Source organism: Aythya ferina (assembly GCF_964211825.1).
Source record: "Aythya ferina genome assembly, chromosome: 1".
Classification (NCBI taxonomy): domain Eukaryota; kingdom Metazoa; phylum Chordata; class Aves; order Anseriformes; family Anatidae; genus Aythya; species Aythya ferina.
In genome coordinates, this window is record NC_140296.1 from 108,520,082 (window position 1) to 108,536,884 (window position 16,803).

The 16,803-nt window shown below is 43.0% G+C and overlaps 1 protein-coding gene across 3 annotated transcripts in view; it reads left to right on the plus strand.

The window, feature by feature from the left end:
- Positions 1 to 3,701: 3,701 nt before the first annotated feature.
- The window catches only part of CADM2 (cell adhesion molecule 2), a 679,737-nt gene continuing 666,635 nt past the window's right edge, over positions 3,702 to 16,803 (plus strand). For 2 of the 3 annotated variants that reach the window (XM_084528769.1, XM_084528768.1), the window contains exon 1: positions 3,705 to 4,110. In XM_084528769.1, the coding sequence (XP_084384895.1) occupies positions 4,050 to 4,110 (61 nt within the window). In that variant the 5' untranslated portion in view covers positions 3,705 to 4,049. Of the gene's footprint in view, positions 4,111 to 16,803 lie in introns of all 3 variants that reach the window. The other variant, XM_084528767.1, reaches the window with a different exon arrangement.

Sequence of the window (16,803 nt, forward strand, 5' to 3'; positions counted from 1 at the left end):
TGTTCACTGATACCTGTGAGAAATATTCCATCTAAGAAGGGACAAGTGGGAAATAATTGAGAGGAAGCAAGTCAGATGATGGCTGCTCTGCTAGATGAAGTGTTTGTCTGCTAGCTTTTGAGTGAAGACAACCAAAAAATTTAAAAACACGAAAAAAAAAGTGTGGGGTAGAAGAATAAAAGATGCTATGCTGAAAGTGCAGAGGAAGCTGGACAACTGGCTGTTTAGCAATTCAGTGGGAAGAAGAACTTGCTGACTCTTTCTGAGCTATGCTTGGAGATTAAATTATTTTGCATTGTTTAGTATTGGAAGTATTCGTATGCATCACCTTCATGGATATCAGGATAAAGCATTTTTTTGTTTTTTCTGGTTCTAATAAAATGTTTATTGTCTTACCTTCTGAAGCACAGGAGGTTCCATCTGAACATGAGGGAGCACTTCTTTCTACGAGGGTGACAGAGCACTGGAATAGGTTGCCCAGAGAGGCTGGGGAGTCTCCTTCTGTGGAGATACTCAAACCCTGCCTGGATGCCATCCTGTGCAACGTGTTCTAGGTGATCCTGCTCGGCAGGGGGTTTAGACTAGATGATCCTCAGAGGTCCCTGCCAACCTCAGCCACTGTGTGATTCTGTGCATCTGCTTTTCAGGGCTGACCTCCTGTTGTTTTATTAGGTATTAGGGTATTACTTTTTACTCTGTTCTGTGGTGTATGTCCTTAATAGTCCCTGCTGCCCTTTTGGTCTCATGTAAGGAGGCTTCTGGCCACTGTGTGCATGAGGTCCATCTTCACAGATCAGTTACAAGGTTCTGTCCGACAGATGTCAGGTTTACACAGGAGCTGCCATAGAATGTCATAAAATAGGACACTGTGATGACATACTTTGAAGTTCTAACAATTTTAATCATAATGTTTCATTTGGTCAAATAAACCAGGTGCTTCTGTTTGGGATTTTTTCTGGTTCTGGAAATGGAAAAGCTCACTTTATCTTGCCCAGTACAAGGAATTGATGCTGTCCTCCATTGCAGTGAATTATTGGTGGGAATCAAACACCAGTTTTACTTTCCTAATGCTTAGTAAAGACTTCTGCTGCATGACGAAGAGGAGTGATGCGACCCCCACTGTGAACCAGCTTCCAGTCCCCCTTCCTTGTCTCTAGCTTATTTCAGAACCGTTTGAGCCAGAACAGAAAGGTGAGAATCAGCATTTCTGGTCATGCTTCTGTCGGAGTTACTGGCTTCTGGGAGGAAAATGTCAGCTGGTGTTTCTAAACACACAGATCAGCTTTTCCAAATGTGCTCATGTGGCAAAGACTTGGAACCCTTGTGACGCACAGACAGGTGCTTAATCCCTGCATCTGCCAGGGGACCTCTCTTCACGGTTTCTAATCTCCAAGCCGGGAAGACACTTGTATCTTTCCTGTACTGCTTCCTGGAACAAGACTGCAATCAAATCTACGTTTTGTCAAAAGCATGGAGCTGTCAATTATCACCATTATTGCAAAAGCACTTCAGGTCGGATTACAGTCCTGTGTTAGTGAAGGGTTGAAAATTACTTATTTTGTCTTTTTTTTTTTTCTTTTTTGTTTAAGTTTCCTCCACCAAAACATAATACAAGTTTTGAGCCTTTGTTGACATTTTTAGTACTGCCTTAAAAATGAGTTGTTCCTTTCTGCAAGACATCTAAAATATTTTGAGAACCATTCCCTGTTTGTTCCTGCTTTACATGGTTTGAATCCTAACAACAGCGGTAAAATCGTAACTTTTGCCATTGTGCATTTGTTTCGGTGGTAATAAAAATCAAGTAAAGCAAGTACCTCTTCATCAGCTAGAGACAGTTACTTCAATACTTCTCTGCCCCTGGGTACATTTCTATGTCAACACCTTTGACAGTGTTCAGGTAACCCACTAAGGGCACGGAGATGTATGTATGTGATGTGGATTTCAGACAAAATCATATGAACTACACAACTTTTGTATTTGAAATGTAATTCTGTAATTTGATTATGTACTGTACAGACATCTTTTGGAGATAGAGGAACTCAATGTAAATCCTGCTGCAGTCTCCTGTTGCTAGGCATAGTCATTACTTGCTAACAAACCAAGTGGAAGATACGACTACAGAATACATGCCTTCCCAGGTCCCAGACTAGTGCAAGGTCTGTAAGGTAAAGTTGACTATTGTTAGCACTTCCTGAATGATCTGAGACCATGCACACCCCAGAAAGAAAAAAAAAAGTTTTTAAAGTTTCCTCTCCCATAGGTACTTAAGACTGTTTCATTGCTTTATTATGTCAGTAGAGCTCTTTGGTGACAAAGAATGGGAGGTGAAGGCTGAAATTTGGAGAGGTACGATGCAAAACATACTGCATTACGATGGAGAGCAAATCTCAACGGAAAAAATGATGATCCAGAAGCAGAGAAATATGTGATTATCCCAAGCACTTGGGTGCAGTGGAATCCTGCTTTCTCTGTGAAGAAGCAATGTGATTTCCCTGATAAATGTTTACAGAGCAGTCCAGCAACTTCAGTAGAACACGTTTTTCTGATTTTATGAAGAGGTTTTGGCAAAAGGTAAGTGATCCTGTGCTAAGTGGCACGTAAGGTATGAAGGAAGTAGCCTGCCATCTTGGGTTTCCTACATTCAGTGCCTTGTCTGTCAGTGAGCGGTCCTCCTGCCTGAAGGCTGCAAACCCTGCCAAAGCAAGCCCTCAAATAAAAACCGTGTTCCAAGCCAGAGTGGCGGTAACACAGCCAAGCGTCCAGGAAGTTTCTTACTGCCATTGTCTGGGTACAAGTGTTTTATTTCTACTGTGGTGGCGGTACACGGACAGACGTTCTTTACAGAGGCTCGTGTCTAGCTCCGAAGGCGCGGGAGAGCCGGCCAGGGAGGCAGGATGAGAAGCAGAGGGAGGTGCCGGTGCTTCACGCCTCCCCCGGAGGGACAGGAGGCGACATGGCCGGCTCCTCCCCGGCTGCCTGGCTCCGGCGGGTGCTTCCCCAGGCTTCCCCCCGCCACGAGGCGGAGGAGCCGGCCGGTGCGGCCCGGAGCCGCAGCGTGTGCGAGGCCCGAGCAGCCCGCGGCAGCTGCCCGCCTCTTGACGCCGCCTCCTCAGCCCGGCGGCCGCGCTTCTTGTCGCGCGGCGCTAACGGCCGCTAACGGCCGCGACAACGGCCCGGGGAACGGCCGCGCGGCGAGGCCACGCCCCCACCGGGGGCTCCCCGCTCCCTGGCCCTCAACCGCGTGCGCCGCCGGTTCAGGACCGGCTCTGGACAGCGCCCCGCGGCCCGCCCCCGCCTCCCATTGGCTGGCAGTCGCCGCGGGGCCGGAGGGCTCCTCCCGATTGGTCGAGCCGGCTGCCGCTCAGCGGAGCGGGAGGCGGGGCCCGGCGGGCGGGGGCCGTGCCGAGCCGTGACGCGATGCGGGGCGTGGCCGCGGCGGCTCTGAGGGGCGGGCCGGCGGCGCTGGGTGGGCCGGGGTGTGGCGCGGGGGGCGGGGAGAGGGGCGGGGCTTCCCGCCGAAAGGGGGCGGGGCGCGCGGGGCGGGGGCGGGGCGAGGCGAGGGGAGGCTGGCGAGCGGAGAGTGCCCTTGTGTCGCCAGCCGGCGAGCGGCTGGGAGCGAGCAGCCGCCCCGCGCCGCCAGCGGGACGGGACGGGACGGGACGGGACAGCACAGCACGGCGCGGGACAGGCCGGGCCGGGCCGCAGGGACAGCCGGACCGACCCGCCGGTAGGGGCGAGGGGAGCCAGCGGGGGCAGCCGGCACCGCTCGGCGGGGGGAAGCAGCCCGGCGGCGGCAGCGGCAGAGCCGGCGGGGAGAGCCGCTCCCCCCCCTTCCTCCCCAATCCACCCCCGCGACCCCGGCCCTCCTCCTCCTCCTCCTCCTCCTCCTCCTCCTCACCCCACTGGATACAGCGAGGGAGACACTGCGGCGGCGGAGGCGGCGGCGGCGGCGGCTCCTGCGGGGGGAAGGAAGCGCCCGGAGAGCGGAGCGGCGGGAGGCTGCGGATCTGCGTGCCTGGCGCCCACCCAGCCCGAGGGGAGCCCCCAGGATGCGGCTCAAGCCCGGCGCGCTCCTGCGCCTCTACAGCCTCTGCGGGATCCTCATGCAAGGTAACCGCCTCCTCCGCACCCCTCGGCGGGGACCCCGCGGGGCTCCCCTCAGCCCCCCCAAGCCCAGCGGCCGCCCCCTTGCAGCGTCGCCCCCCGCCCGCCCGGCAGGGGCAGGGGCTCCGCGCCCCGCTCCGTGCCGCCGCCGCGGCCGTACAGGGGCGCCTATAGAGCCCTACAGCCCCTACAGAGCGCGGCGCGGGTGTGCGTGCAGCGCGTGTGCGCCGAGACCGGGGAGCCAGCCCAGAGCTCCTCGACGCCCCGCTCCGAGCCGCTGTCCTCCCGCAGCGAGTTTCCAGACTCGCCGTGTAGCCCTCGTCCCTCCTCCTCCTCCTCCTGCGCCTCCCCTCCCGCCGCACCGCCGCCGCCGCCGCCGCTCCGCTTAATTAACACGAGCGAAAGGGAACAACCGCTGCGGCCGCGGTGGAGGGGAACCCGCGGAGCACCATTATCATGCAAATGACTGGCGTGTGCGGCCGGGGGAGGCCCCCCGTACACCCCCTTGCACCCCCTCAGCCTCCCCCGGAGCTCCCCCGGTGCTGCCGGGCAGAGTTTCCCCGCCCGGGGGGCGGCGCAGCCCCCCCTGCCCCCGCCGCCCTCCTGAGGGGCCGGGGCGGGGCGAGGGGCGGCGGGGGGGGGGCTCGGCAGCGGTGCGGGGTTGGGAGGGGGGGCGTTGAAACGGAGCGACCTTGCGGGGTTTTTTTGCGTCCCCTGGGCTCCGCGTCGAGTTGGGCACGGGGCTGGGCTGCGTCGTGTGGCGGGGAGAGGGGCGCGGGGGGCCTCGGCGCTGTCACCTCGCCGTGAAGTGAGCGGCCCTTGATGGGGGGACGCCGAGGGGGCTCGGCAGCGGGCAGCGCCGGCTTCCCGGGGCAGGTGGTGTTGGTAATTCTTTACCGGCGGTGCCGAGTTGCCCTGCACGTCACCGCACAAGGAGCCGCTGTGTCGGTGCTATCCGAGATTATTTATCGGGGCATGTGCGGCGGGCTGCACCTGGGGGCTGGCTCCTCTCGGCCTTTTACATTTCCCTGTGAATTGTCGATTCATTGCCCTGCGAAGGAAGGAGGGGGGGGGGTGGTGGTGGTGGTGGTTGGAGGGGGTGGGGGCGTGGGGGGACGCGTCTGGACTGACTTTCTGTCACCAATAAAATCAGGGCTGCTGCTGGAGGAGGAGGATTTGATCTTTCCTAAGATGCAATCAACTGCATTCAGCGCATCACATTTTTTAAGAGTAAACCAGTGATTAAAAACGGTGATGCCTTTCACAGCAGTTTAGGGAGTGTGCCAGGGAAAATGTAACTCCGTGAACTGCATCAGGTAAAAAACATGTTGCGAGGAAAGGGAGGTAATACGCATCTGACTCTGCGAAAATAACCAGATTGGGCCTGTCCTTGCAGATGGGGAAAGGCTATGTTTAACGTGTTCCTCAGCTTGCCCTCTGCGTGTATAAAATGTCTCCTCCTTTTTAGTTTCTCACACAATTATTTTTCCTCAGCTTCTGATTAAAACTGCAGTCAAAACCAGGCAGACTTGGGCAGTCTCTATACCTCTCTTTAGCCGAGCGCTGTTTCGGGGAGCAGTTTTACTGGGCACTATTTAACAAATATAAGAAACCTGTCACTCTCAGACTAGAGTGAGAGGAAATAATTTTTTCTGTCCTCCTCTCCTTTGAAAGTAAGGGAGAATGGAGGAAGAAACGAGTGAACATTTTCCAGGAGAAACCTGCCCTGAATAGTGACTGTGTCTAACTGAATATCAAATTCCTTTGGTCCACCTTACAGTGCTGCTTCATAAATGGTGTTTACTCAGTTTCTGCCATTTATTTTGGCATGTCCAGCGGACACAATTACCATATTAGACACATTTCTTGTTGGCGCTTTCATACCTACATTTAGAAGTAGTTTCTCCTGTTGGCTTACTTTGCTTCCCCAAACTGTTTTGAAGGGGCTCAATGGATTTGTTAGAGTCCTCCTTTTTCTGCTCGTAGGCTGTGGGATGCACGGGTTTTCCGTCGGCTCTGTACATGAATAAGATCGTTGTTCCAAGGATTCGGAGCGCTCCTGGGTTGTGACTAAGGATGGCTGCCGGTAGCGAAAGTGAAGCTAATCGAGTTTAAAGGCAATGTGACAAAGAGCCAAGCTAACGTGTATCCTATCTGGAAGTGTGTCTTTTTGGCATGGTCTGTTAAGAGCCAGGCTTAAGGAATCTGCCCTGAGCGTTGATGCAGCATCAGCTGAGGGAAGAGGACATAGAATAATGCTTCTCAGCTTGTGCGTGGAATAGCATTAACAGCAAGCAGTCCCTTCTGAACGGAGGCAAACAGAAGTAAAAGAACCTAGTGTCAGCTGCTTGCTGTGAAAGGGGCGCAATGGAGGTGGAAGGGGGAGTAATAACATGTTGAGCTGAGAAGTGGCTTGTCAGCTGAGTTCGGGTATGGTATTAGTCTGCTCTACCCTCTCCAGCATTTGCTGTGAAAATAGTAGGATCTCTGGCTGCTGTTGTTCTTAGCTTGTGCACTGTAATGATTCTGAAGTACTTAAACTGCTTCCCAAGGGGTTAAACTGTTACATATGTTTACAGTCATACCTGCTTTTTTGTTTCATTCAGTTTGTTTTTTTCACTTCTCAGATTTAGTGTGCCTTACATAAAATTTAACAGTTGGGAGACAGCATGTATTTAGAAGAACTTTAGTACATCATCTGAAATGCTTTTATGCAACCTGGAAAATAAGCTGTTTATTGTAAAGAGTTACAATGTGAGAAACTATAATATTTAAAAATAGTTTTGTTGAATTCCTGGTATACAGATACGGGTTAAGATTATCCTGGAATTGTAGCTGCTATAGCCCCCTGCTGTGTGATAATGCAAATGGCATCTAATGCTCTAATGTGCTCTGTTTTTCGGAAGATCGTGGATAGTGCTGTGTGTGTTAGCAAATGATGCGCTTTCGGTTCTCTGCCAACACCGGGAAATTTTTTTCAGTATGGTTTCTTCAGGCACTTCAAATACTTGCAACCTGTCTGCTAATGAAAATAATGTAGGGACACTTTAATTTGTCTGAAACTGTGATCACCGATGCAACGAATCGGTGAAGACATAATTGCTCATGGGTGAGACTTGTTTCATAAGCCTAGATCCATTACAAATAGGAGGAAAAAAATAACAAGTATGCACATGGCTATTTCTCAGATCGTTTGAGCTGATTTAAGACACTGTCGTGATACATCACTCTATTTCTTGCACAGCTAGTCCCTGATTCGAATTTTTACTAGGATTTCTGTTAGCAAAATCTTGGCAGTAATACTGATGTTCTACGAGGATGTAGATGGTTACAGAAGAGAAGGAAGTGGCTTTGGAGGAGGTTGATACAATCTGTAGTTGGAGTATTTTACATGCAATTTAAAGCATAGGATGTATAACTCTGCTTGATAGTGATGGTCTTTATATGGTTTACATCAATCTAACCAAAGCCTGGTAGGCATATGAGCTGTCTAGGTCCCAGGTTAGCTCGTATTTTATGACTTTTCTGATTTATTTATATATTAATACTCGTTGTATAGCCCTGCTGAACAGTTCTAGAACCAGAAGTAACTTATCACATGAACTCCCATTGATGACCCTCACACAACATCTCTGAGAAATACATGACCAGAGGTCTCTTACACTCATGGGATTTATCAAGTTTCTATCATCAATTCAACAGTAAGCAGTAGCTCCAGAAAAATGCTGATACGGAGAAAAACCTCCACTGAAACAAATACCTTTTTTGTAATGTCACCATTTATAGTTATGTCTCATTTTTGACTTCAGAAACTTAAGACATTGAACATCCCTCTGCTCTTAAATTTGCATATTGGTTGTAATTCCCTAATTATGCACTATATATGCCTTCAAGTCATGGTTTATACAGGCTACAGTGCTTCTCTCCACCAAAGAATTAGTGTTTTTTATATTGCTATACGAAGTCAAGATCTTGATTTTTTTTTTTTTTTTTTTTTTTTTTTTCCCACTTATGCATCACAAGTGTTGGTTAAGAAACTGATAGCAACTCTGTATATGGCAAACACAGATGGATGTGAGGTAGTTGCCAAGAGAATAGCACTGTAGCCAGAATGTGCTTGACTGTTAGAACAATGATTCCTCCTTCAACTAATATCTTAACAGTAGAAAGAGAAGGTTCTCTAATTGTCCTCTTAACTTAATGCCTTTTCAGAGATAGAAGGAATGCTTCCATTTTTGTTGTTAAAATATGAGCCTGATGACAGGCTAATACCATTAGAGGCTTTGAAAAGAATGGAGGGTCCTCTCCAGAGAGAATGCCACTAACATGCTTTATAAAATACATGTTCCAAAACAAATGTGGAATGGTAAAACTATTAGACATAGTTTACTAGTTTAGTAAGTGTCTCCTCTGGGATTGCGTCAATATTAAGTATGAGCTTAATGAGCATATCCCTCTCTTCTTTCCACGGAATTCTTGAGGTCTATTTGAGAGGAAGAAAGAAAAAGTGGCAAGGAGTAGCTTGTGAAACGGTTATTTATTTATTTTTTTTCCACAGTAATCTGCCCTTGAACAACTTATCTTTTTACAGAATGACAACATTGGAATTATTCTGAAAATAAATAAGTATTTTGAAAAATGTATGTGGGTGGCTTTGCAAGAGTTCTTTCTTTTGTTTCCTCTGAACCTGTTTCAGGATTTTTTCCTTTCATTTATATAAATGCAAATTAAAGAGAAGGTCCAAGTGTTTACAGTTTCTCTTACTTTAATGCACAATAAGCTCAGGACGGATGCTTTATGCATCCGTACTGAGGAGACTGTCGTAATAGCATATGACATTGTGTACGGCATCTTCCAGTGCTCTGTTTTAGTACTGATGTTTTATGTGTAGGGCTTTCTAATGTGGAGAATTTGGAACAGGCAAAAAAGATTTAGAGAAGAACGTAGGTAGTTATTTTTGCTGTAGATGAACTGGAAGGCTCCCTGTTTGTTCACTTAACCGTGTCTACCTACCTGTCTTCCTTTCTCTGACATCTTTAACTGTAAGATAAAATCATGCCATCATCCTTTGCCATTCTATTATGTATCTTCTTATATGTATCTTCTAAGACAAAAAGATCTGCCAAATTTGGGATTTTTGAGGGAAGGACCATTACTTCCTAGCTAGGAGTAGAATTGTATATACTGCTTTCTAGTCTAATCAAATGGCTCTTAGAGAGTGTGAATGCTTCTTCCTTTCACAGTTTAAGTAGCAGCACATCATTGTTAATGCAATTTTACATTACTATGAATTCATAAATTAATTTATCGTTTTTCTGTTTCATAATGCTCACTTTAGCATTCTCTGTTCTTCTTAAATAGCTGTTAAGGAATATTAACTATTCATAGGCAACTGCTCTTCAGTTTTAGAAAATAATACATGTGCATAGTGTGTGTTTCTCAGCCTAAATCCTGAAAGCCTCTTCAGAGCATGTTTGTATGTATATGTACACACAGGCACACATTTAAATAAAGTTTTGTTCTAATAGATGTGTATTACTGAACTCCTTACCCTTTTTTTTATCTGTTCTGTGAATGGGGTTGGCCAGGTTTAGCTTATTTGTCAAGGCAGTGCATATCGTCATATGCCATATAGTGGTTGTCTGCATTGCTTTGATGTTCCCTCTATCTTCATCCTTCTGTAAACAATTTGTTGACTACCTGTCTTTTTTCGGATGGGAAAGGTGATACAAGAAAGACTGTCACCTTGTGTTAGAGGTGAAAAGAGTCTGGTTACATTTTAAACTTCTTATGTACCACAATATTAATCAAACAATGATTCTGATTGTCACAGTAATTCCATTACCAAGCCTTAACTAAGGTAACCTGGGTATTCTATTACATGCAAAAAGAATTTATGGCCACAAAGAAGAACACATTTATGCCTTGCTAGATGTCATCAATATATAATGCATTGCATTATTTCCACTTCTCCTGGCAGAAGCTAAATAGGCCAGCACAGCTATACCGATCCATCTGTCTAAGTCTTAAAAACTCGGGCTTTTCAAAGTTCAGCACTGGAAACTCCACAACTGTGACTGACAGACAGCTCTGAAGAGAATAAGACCAAATTACTTCACAGCAGCAGTTGTAGTAGGCATTTTGGTATTTTCCATTTGCTCAGATATTTATCCCAAACTGACCTACATCTGCTGGATTATCAGTGTAACTTGACCTGCTTTTATTGCTGCTGTGCTGTATGGGAGGAAAGCTGTTCTGGTTAGTCCCTAACAAGGGAAAAAGCCATACTAGTTGAAGCAGAAGCAATCAGTTTTTAGAATTATGTAGGGTTTAAGGTCATTGAGTTTGCTACTGAAATAACTTGTTACTTTCCAATACAAAATTATTATGTACTGAATATTTTTTTGCAACAAAATAGGAAGCAAAAAAAATGAGATGGTATTGATGAAATCAAGTTGGAGGTTAATATTAAAATTCTGTTTTAATTGGAAGACTATACAAAATACATTCCTGTGCCAAGCTCATTTCGTTCTTTTTACATCCAAAGGCTTTTTTCTTTTTCTCTCTTAATATTCTTGTTATATGAAAAGTTTAAATTTTGACATGCTAGTTGGAGCTTCATTGTGATATACATGTATCTTCTTCATACTTTTAGGATCTCTTTGTCAAGTTTTTGATGTATCTCTACTCACAAAATATTGTGTATTGATAGCAAACTACTGGTTAATGCTTTTTGATATGTGAAGTGCAAATTGTATGTCATTCTTAGGGTGGAAATGCCTTGTTCAGTCCTCTTAAAATGGACCAGATCCTGCATCATTTCAGTAGATTCCCCATAAAATAATTCTGAGTTTTTATTTTTCTAAACGTTTCCTGCTTCTTAAGTAATATCTGCTTTGCGAATTATAAGTCGCTAATTGTATTGCTAAATTCTAAATGGTGAATTTTGGAGGTGGGAGTGAAAGCACATTAAAAAAAAAAAAAAAAAAAAAGCAAAGGGCCTATATTATTGATCACTTATGCTAGATAAAAACCTCAGTGGCTTATAGACTTATTTATTGGATGTTCTCATATGTTTAACATGCAAGGAAAAACAATTTCAAAACAACCTGGAATACAATTGTTTTAAGTAAATAGGCTATATATATATTTCTTTTTCTAAACAATGCTAATGCATTGTCATTGTAAATGTGTTTGCAGAATTTCCCAAACTATCTTTGTATTGTGAGAAAAAGAATAATAGTAGATGTGATGTAGATTTGCTTTTGTATGCCAGAAGAGCAAGTGATACTTTTGTTCTACAAAACCACAATTCTTTCTTATTCCAATGCAGAATGGAGTAAAAGGAAATCTGGGTAAAGGACACAGCTCAACTCCTTGTATAGGAGATATTCTTCATTTATTTTGGCACCTGTGTGGCAGGATTTGGAAGGGCAGGTGCATTTAATATTAATTAGATTATGCCTGTTGCAAACTCAAATACTCTGTAAATTCCAAGAGGAAAAGAGAATCCACTAGACCATATCATTTGAAGTAAGCAAGTTCAAATTTGCTGTTTAATGGATGGTTAATATTGTAGGCTTTTTTCTTTTAATTGGTCATTAAAAACTCTTGAACAACTTCTAGAACAATTTATTTTAGGAATTTCAAAATAGGTGGCAAGCTGGTCATAGATCAGTGGGCACGGATAAACACAGAGAAATCTCCCTCCAGGCCTTGTCTGCCTGGGATACCTGTCAAGAAAACCAAACTTTGCTGCTTCCATTTGCCACTGTGAAACTTGAAGTGGCAAAACAACAGTAGTCTGAATCTGTACGTGTGGAAGTCTTTCCCTTCTAAGTTTTTGAGGATGAAGGCTTCAGTTCTAGATCCTGTATAATCTCTTTACATTAATGTGTTAAACTTGCAAGTAACAAGTTTGCACTTGTTGCAAACAAGTAACATACCAACACATAAGTGGCCTTCGTGGTGATAGGTGGACTGAGAAAGGGGCAAGTTATTTTCTGTATGGATAAAACATTCCCTCAAGAGTTACCACAACAGCCTTTACTTTAAAAGACAGGACACACATGAAGATTAAGCTGGAAGAAAACTCCGTTGCTTCAGGCTTACAGGATATGACATACGTTTTCATCTTTCTCCTGTAGTGAGCTCTCTTCCTGTTCCTTTCCCTGGAAAATCCCTGGAAAATGAGATCGAGCATGTGAAGGTTTTAGGGCAAACACATTCACTGGAAGCTGTGAGAGGACAGCCTTCTCCTCACCTTGGAACAGAAAATACATGGGAGGGATGTAGTAGAAGTTTTTTTTTTTTTTTTTTTTTTTTTTGTCTTAATTTCTTTCACTTCTCTACCTTCCTGAACTGTGCACTAACAGGAGAAGGGGAACAAGCAGAAATCAGTCCCTGGTGCTGGGACCTGACTCCTGCCAGTGGCACCAATTACAGAAACTTGTTAGTGAGGTAGTCATTAGACTGTGTTCTCTATAATCTTGTAAGAGCCTGATTTTTGCTTCAGTGTAATATGTAAGACTTCCTACAGGCAGAAGTAAGAAGCCTCAAATTTGAGAGGTGAAAATACTTTAAAAGCCATATGAGAAACAGGAATTTAGATGTACTTCATATTGATGCAAATGTGCCACCTGAGATCATTTTAACATATCTCCCTTTTATTTTCATTGATCTAAGTTAGATAAATCAATTACTTGCTTTGAACATTTTGTTCCAAAACGCAGCTGAAACTTTTTGTAGGTGCAATTAACTCCATTTTCAACGTTAGAAGACATGTCGTCACAATGTAAAATGTGATGGAGTGTCAATGTCACTTATGCTTTATTTCAACTTAGAATCTTAGAGAAGATATCTGTTGCAGTGCATTCTGGTATAAGAAATCAGGCTTTATGGATAAATGTCTAGAGAAAAAGTTTTCAGGAATATTAAGCTCTTCTGCTTTTGTGTCCTGTTTAAGTGAACAACATCTTAGAAAATGCAACACATTCAGAAAAACAAAGCAACTATTCTGCTTGCATAGCTATGTACTCATCAAATGTCAATACAGGCAGATATGCTAATAAACATTAAGATGACTGTGCAGTGAGGGTAGGTAGTTAGTTCCTTAGGTGTTGCTGTTGTGCCATGGTGAACTTGTAGATTGTTGAGATGCACATCTCTAAGTCTCTAGCAGGGAAATTCTTCATGTGAAAGCTTTCAGTCCAACTAACAACTAAAATATATGCCACATTACTGAAGTAGGCTTTATTTGCAGAGTGGAAATGTAAATGTGAAAAGAACTTTTATGAGCTATGATTGTTACTTTTTTTTTTTTTTTTTTTAACATGTTACTTAGGTTCTTGTGATGTTGTCTGTATTGTGAATGTGTTTTTGCATCTGGAATGCACATACACATACCCTAAAATATCAGGTACTGTATGGGGGAATCAATTAATGTATAATATTTTGGTTTAATTAGGGAAACAGTCCCATAAAGAACACTGGGGATGGATGAGCAGTCCATTTGGTGTTTATGGTGCTTCTGAACAATATTTGCATTATTACAAGTCTCTAGCAGTCTTGCATATACAAACAATTTTTTGAAGAACACATTTGTAAAGTGTCTTCATCAGATGCTTTAATAACTCCTGCCAAATTTGTTAGTATTTTTCCATATGGAAATGTGACAGATTTCATTGCATGATACACACACGTGAATATAGATTACAAACATAAATCAATGGGTGATAATATTTGAAAACTTTTAAATAGAGAACTAGGTGGTGCTGTTCTTTCATCTTTGTAGCTTAGCTAAATTCTTAAGTATGGACTCAGAACATCGGGCTACTACTTTTCAAGAATGAATTTAAGCTGTCTTAAATGTCCAAAGAAGTTAATATTTCTGATTTCATTAAGTATGCTACCTTGAGAGTTAATAAATACAACTCTGTCTATTCTGTGTAGAAGAACTTGTGCATCCAACAAATGATTTAGTTTAATTCAACAATATGATGCACTTTGTTTTATTCTTTTTGTCAGTTTGAATGACTGCAGTGAATTCTAATAATTTTTTGGCTCATTACTTGGCTGTATATTCAGGCTTAGTTGATTAGACCAGTTTAGCATGATTAGATGTATGATTATGGAAATAAAACTTTTTTTCTAGCACTGAAGTTCTGCATTCCCTTTGTTTGTTGGTTTCTTAAATATTTCTGGGACTAATTTCTTAACAGTGCAATGAGATTATCAATAATAGCTAGAAGAAATTTGCTGTAACTGTAGTAGCAGTACATAAACCACAGTAAATTAAGCAAGAAAAACAATTTATTGGACTTCCTTCCATTTACAAAGAAACCTCAAGTTTTAATATACTGTTTTATCTCAATGCCATTATTGTTGTAATAGAAAATAGTGAAGTTAAGACTATAATGAACTGCCTGTGGTCTAGATAGATTTGTTGTATCAGAGTTCAGCATTGCAGCAGATCTCTAAATGTCTAATTAGAATCCAACTTCAGCATGTAGTGCTTCAGTGGAGAATGCCTTACATTGACCGCTGCTTAGACAGGAATGTTGCAAAAACAGATGGAAAAAAAGAAAGAAAGAGGGAGGAAAATGTGCTTCTATACTGAAAGCGAGGAAAAAGTGCTCTAGCTAGGTCAAACTTCTGAAAGTGTTTGCTGTAAGTAGGTAATTACTTATTCAAGAAAATAAGCTGTAGCTGTTAATAGTCACAAATGGGGGAGTGTGAAAACACTTTATTTAGCAGTTTGTCTCCCCTGTTCTTTGTGAAGCTCTGCAATATAGAAAAGGATCTGTAGCAGAAAGTTCTTGTACTTTCTGATTATTTATGAAAAAACATAAAATGTTTTCCTTGGCTTAGGTGAGAGATTTTGTCAAATATATAAATATCCATGCAATCAAAAATGAGAATGTACCAGGGTTAAAAGCAATAATCCATTCTATGTCTTTTTTTTTTTTTTTTTTTTTTTTAAGATTTCTTTGTCACAGCTATAGCTATTGTTGTTTGTGTTGGAAGAGTACCAAAAATTTCCAGTTTCTGAAAATAAATCTGACAAGCAATCAAGACAACTTGTATTTGCAAAAATAAATAAATAAATAAATAAATAAATCCTGTTCATTCATGATAATCATGTGTTCTCAGCACTCAAGGAAAAACTGCATTTGATTACTATATGTAGACTTCGTTTTAGTGTGTACTGTACCATTAAAAACTACTAATGAAAACTCGCTGCTGTCAAGTTGCTGCTTAGCATTTCTTTCAGAATTATGTATCAGAGACAGCGGTTCAGTGTGCACGGGTTAAGAGACTGTTTAAAAGAGGTACTTTAAAAAATTGTGTTGCTAACTGTAACTGGCTATAAGTGTGCTGAAGACTTCTGAACGCAAATTTTAAGTGGAAAATTATTGCAGTAACTACTTTAAGAATTTCCTGCTTTCTGACACAGCCTGCGGTTCAGTTTGTGGATTAGGATCATGCACATAGGTGTGAACATTTAGATACTACATTGTTGTTAGTACTTTCCTCTTTCTCAGGAAAGTCTTGGATCCCTGAATCAAGTCCTCCTATATGCACCTGTCTTCCTAAGGAAAGCATTTGGCTGGAAAGAGAATTTATTTGAAGCAGTTAACATTTTTCAGTTCTTCCAATTCAAAACAAATAAAAGCATCAATTACTTACTGTATTCTAGGTCTGTGCATAGAAACAAACTTTGAATTCTTTCAATACCAGCCCACTCCTTCCTAAACAGTTAATTATGAACATGTGAAGGAGTGAGGTGTTAGAGCTATTGGTGTGTTACTGAGAGATTTTTCTAAGCTACAGATGGTATTTAAGAATCTAATTTAAGTTAGAAATCACAAGACCTTTTCAGTGCAGCTAAAACATTCCAAAATAATTTTTAGAAAATAGGTGTTAGTTGATCCTCAGAACTGAGGAGAGAATTAGTATTATTTGAAAACAAAACAAATAAGGAAAAAAAAGCTGAAGTTTTTATTATTATCAATTCTGTGGAGATTTGGGGAATCACGTGGTTCCACAGCACCAGTAAAGCTTGGAATAGTTTCCTGAGTACGTTGAAATAACTTTTTTTTTCCCTGTTGTTCTGGAGTATTTTGGATATTCTATTTTTAGTGAAGACTTTCTATTTCCAATGTATTAAATCTTTTAAAGGGAAAAGCCCAACTCAGGCCAAAACATGAGGAACACACTGTCTAAAACTTCCATTCAGGGTTTTCTTGGTGAGACAAATGGCTGAGTGAAATTTTTGCATTATTTTTTGCTTACGTGGGTTTGGGTAAATAAAATAGAAATTAACGCTGAATATTAATGTTTAATTTTTATGAATTTAGTTTACCAAGAACGCTGAACTTTCAGTGTAGATATGTGTGGTGGTTTCGCTCAAGTGGGCAGCTGAGCCACCACAGCCGCTCTCTGACTCCCCCTCCTCAAAGAGGAACGGGGAGAAAATACGATGGAAAGTGCTCCAAGGTTGAGATAAGGACAAGAAGATCACGCAGTAATTGTAACAGGCAAAACAGACTCAGCATAGGGAGATAGTAAGATTTATTGCTTATTACTAACAAGCTAGAGAAGTGAGACACAAAGGAAAGAAACCAAAAGCACCTTCCTCTCCCACTCACCCTCTTCCACCTCCTCCCCCTGAGCGGCACGGGGGAATGGGGGTTATGG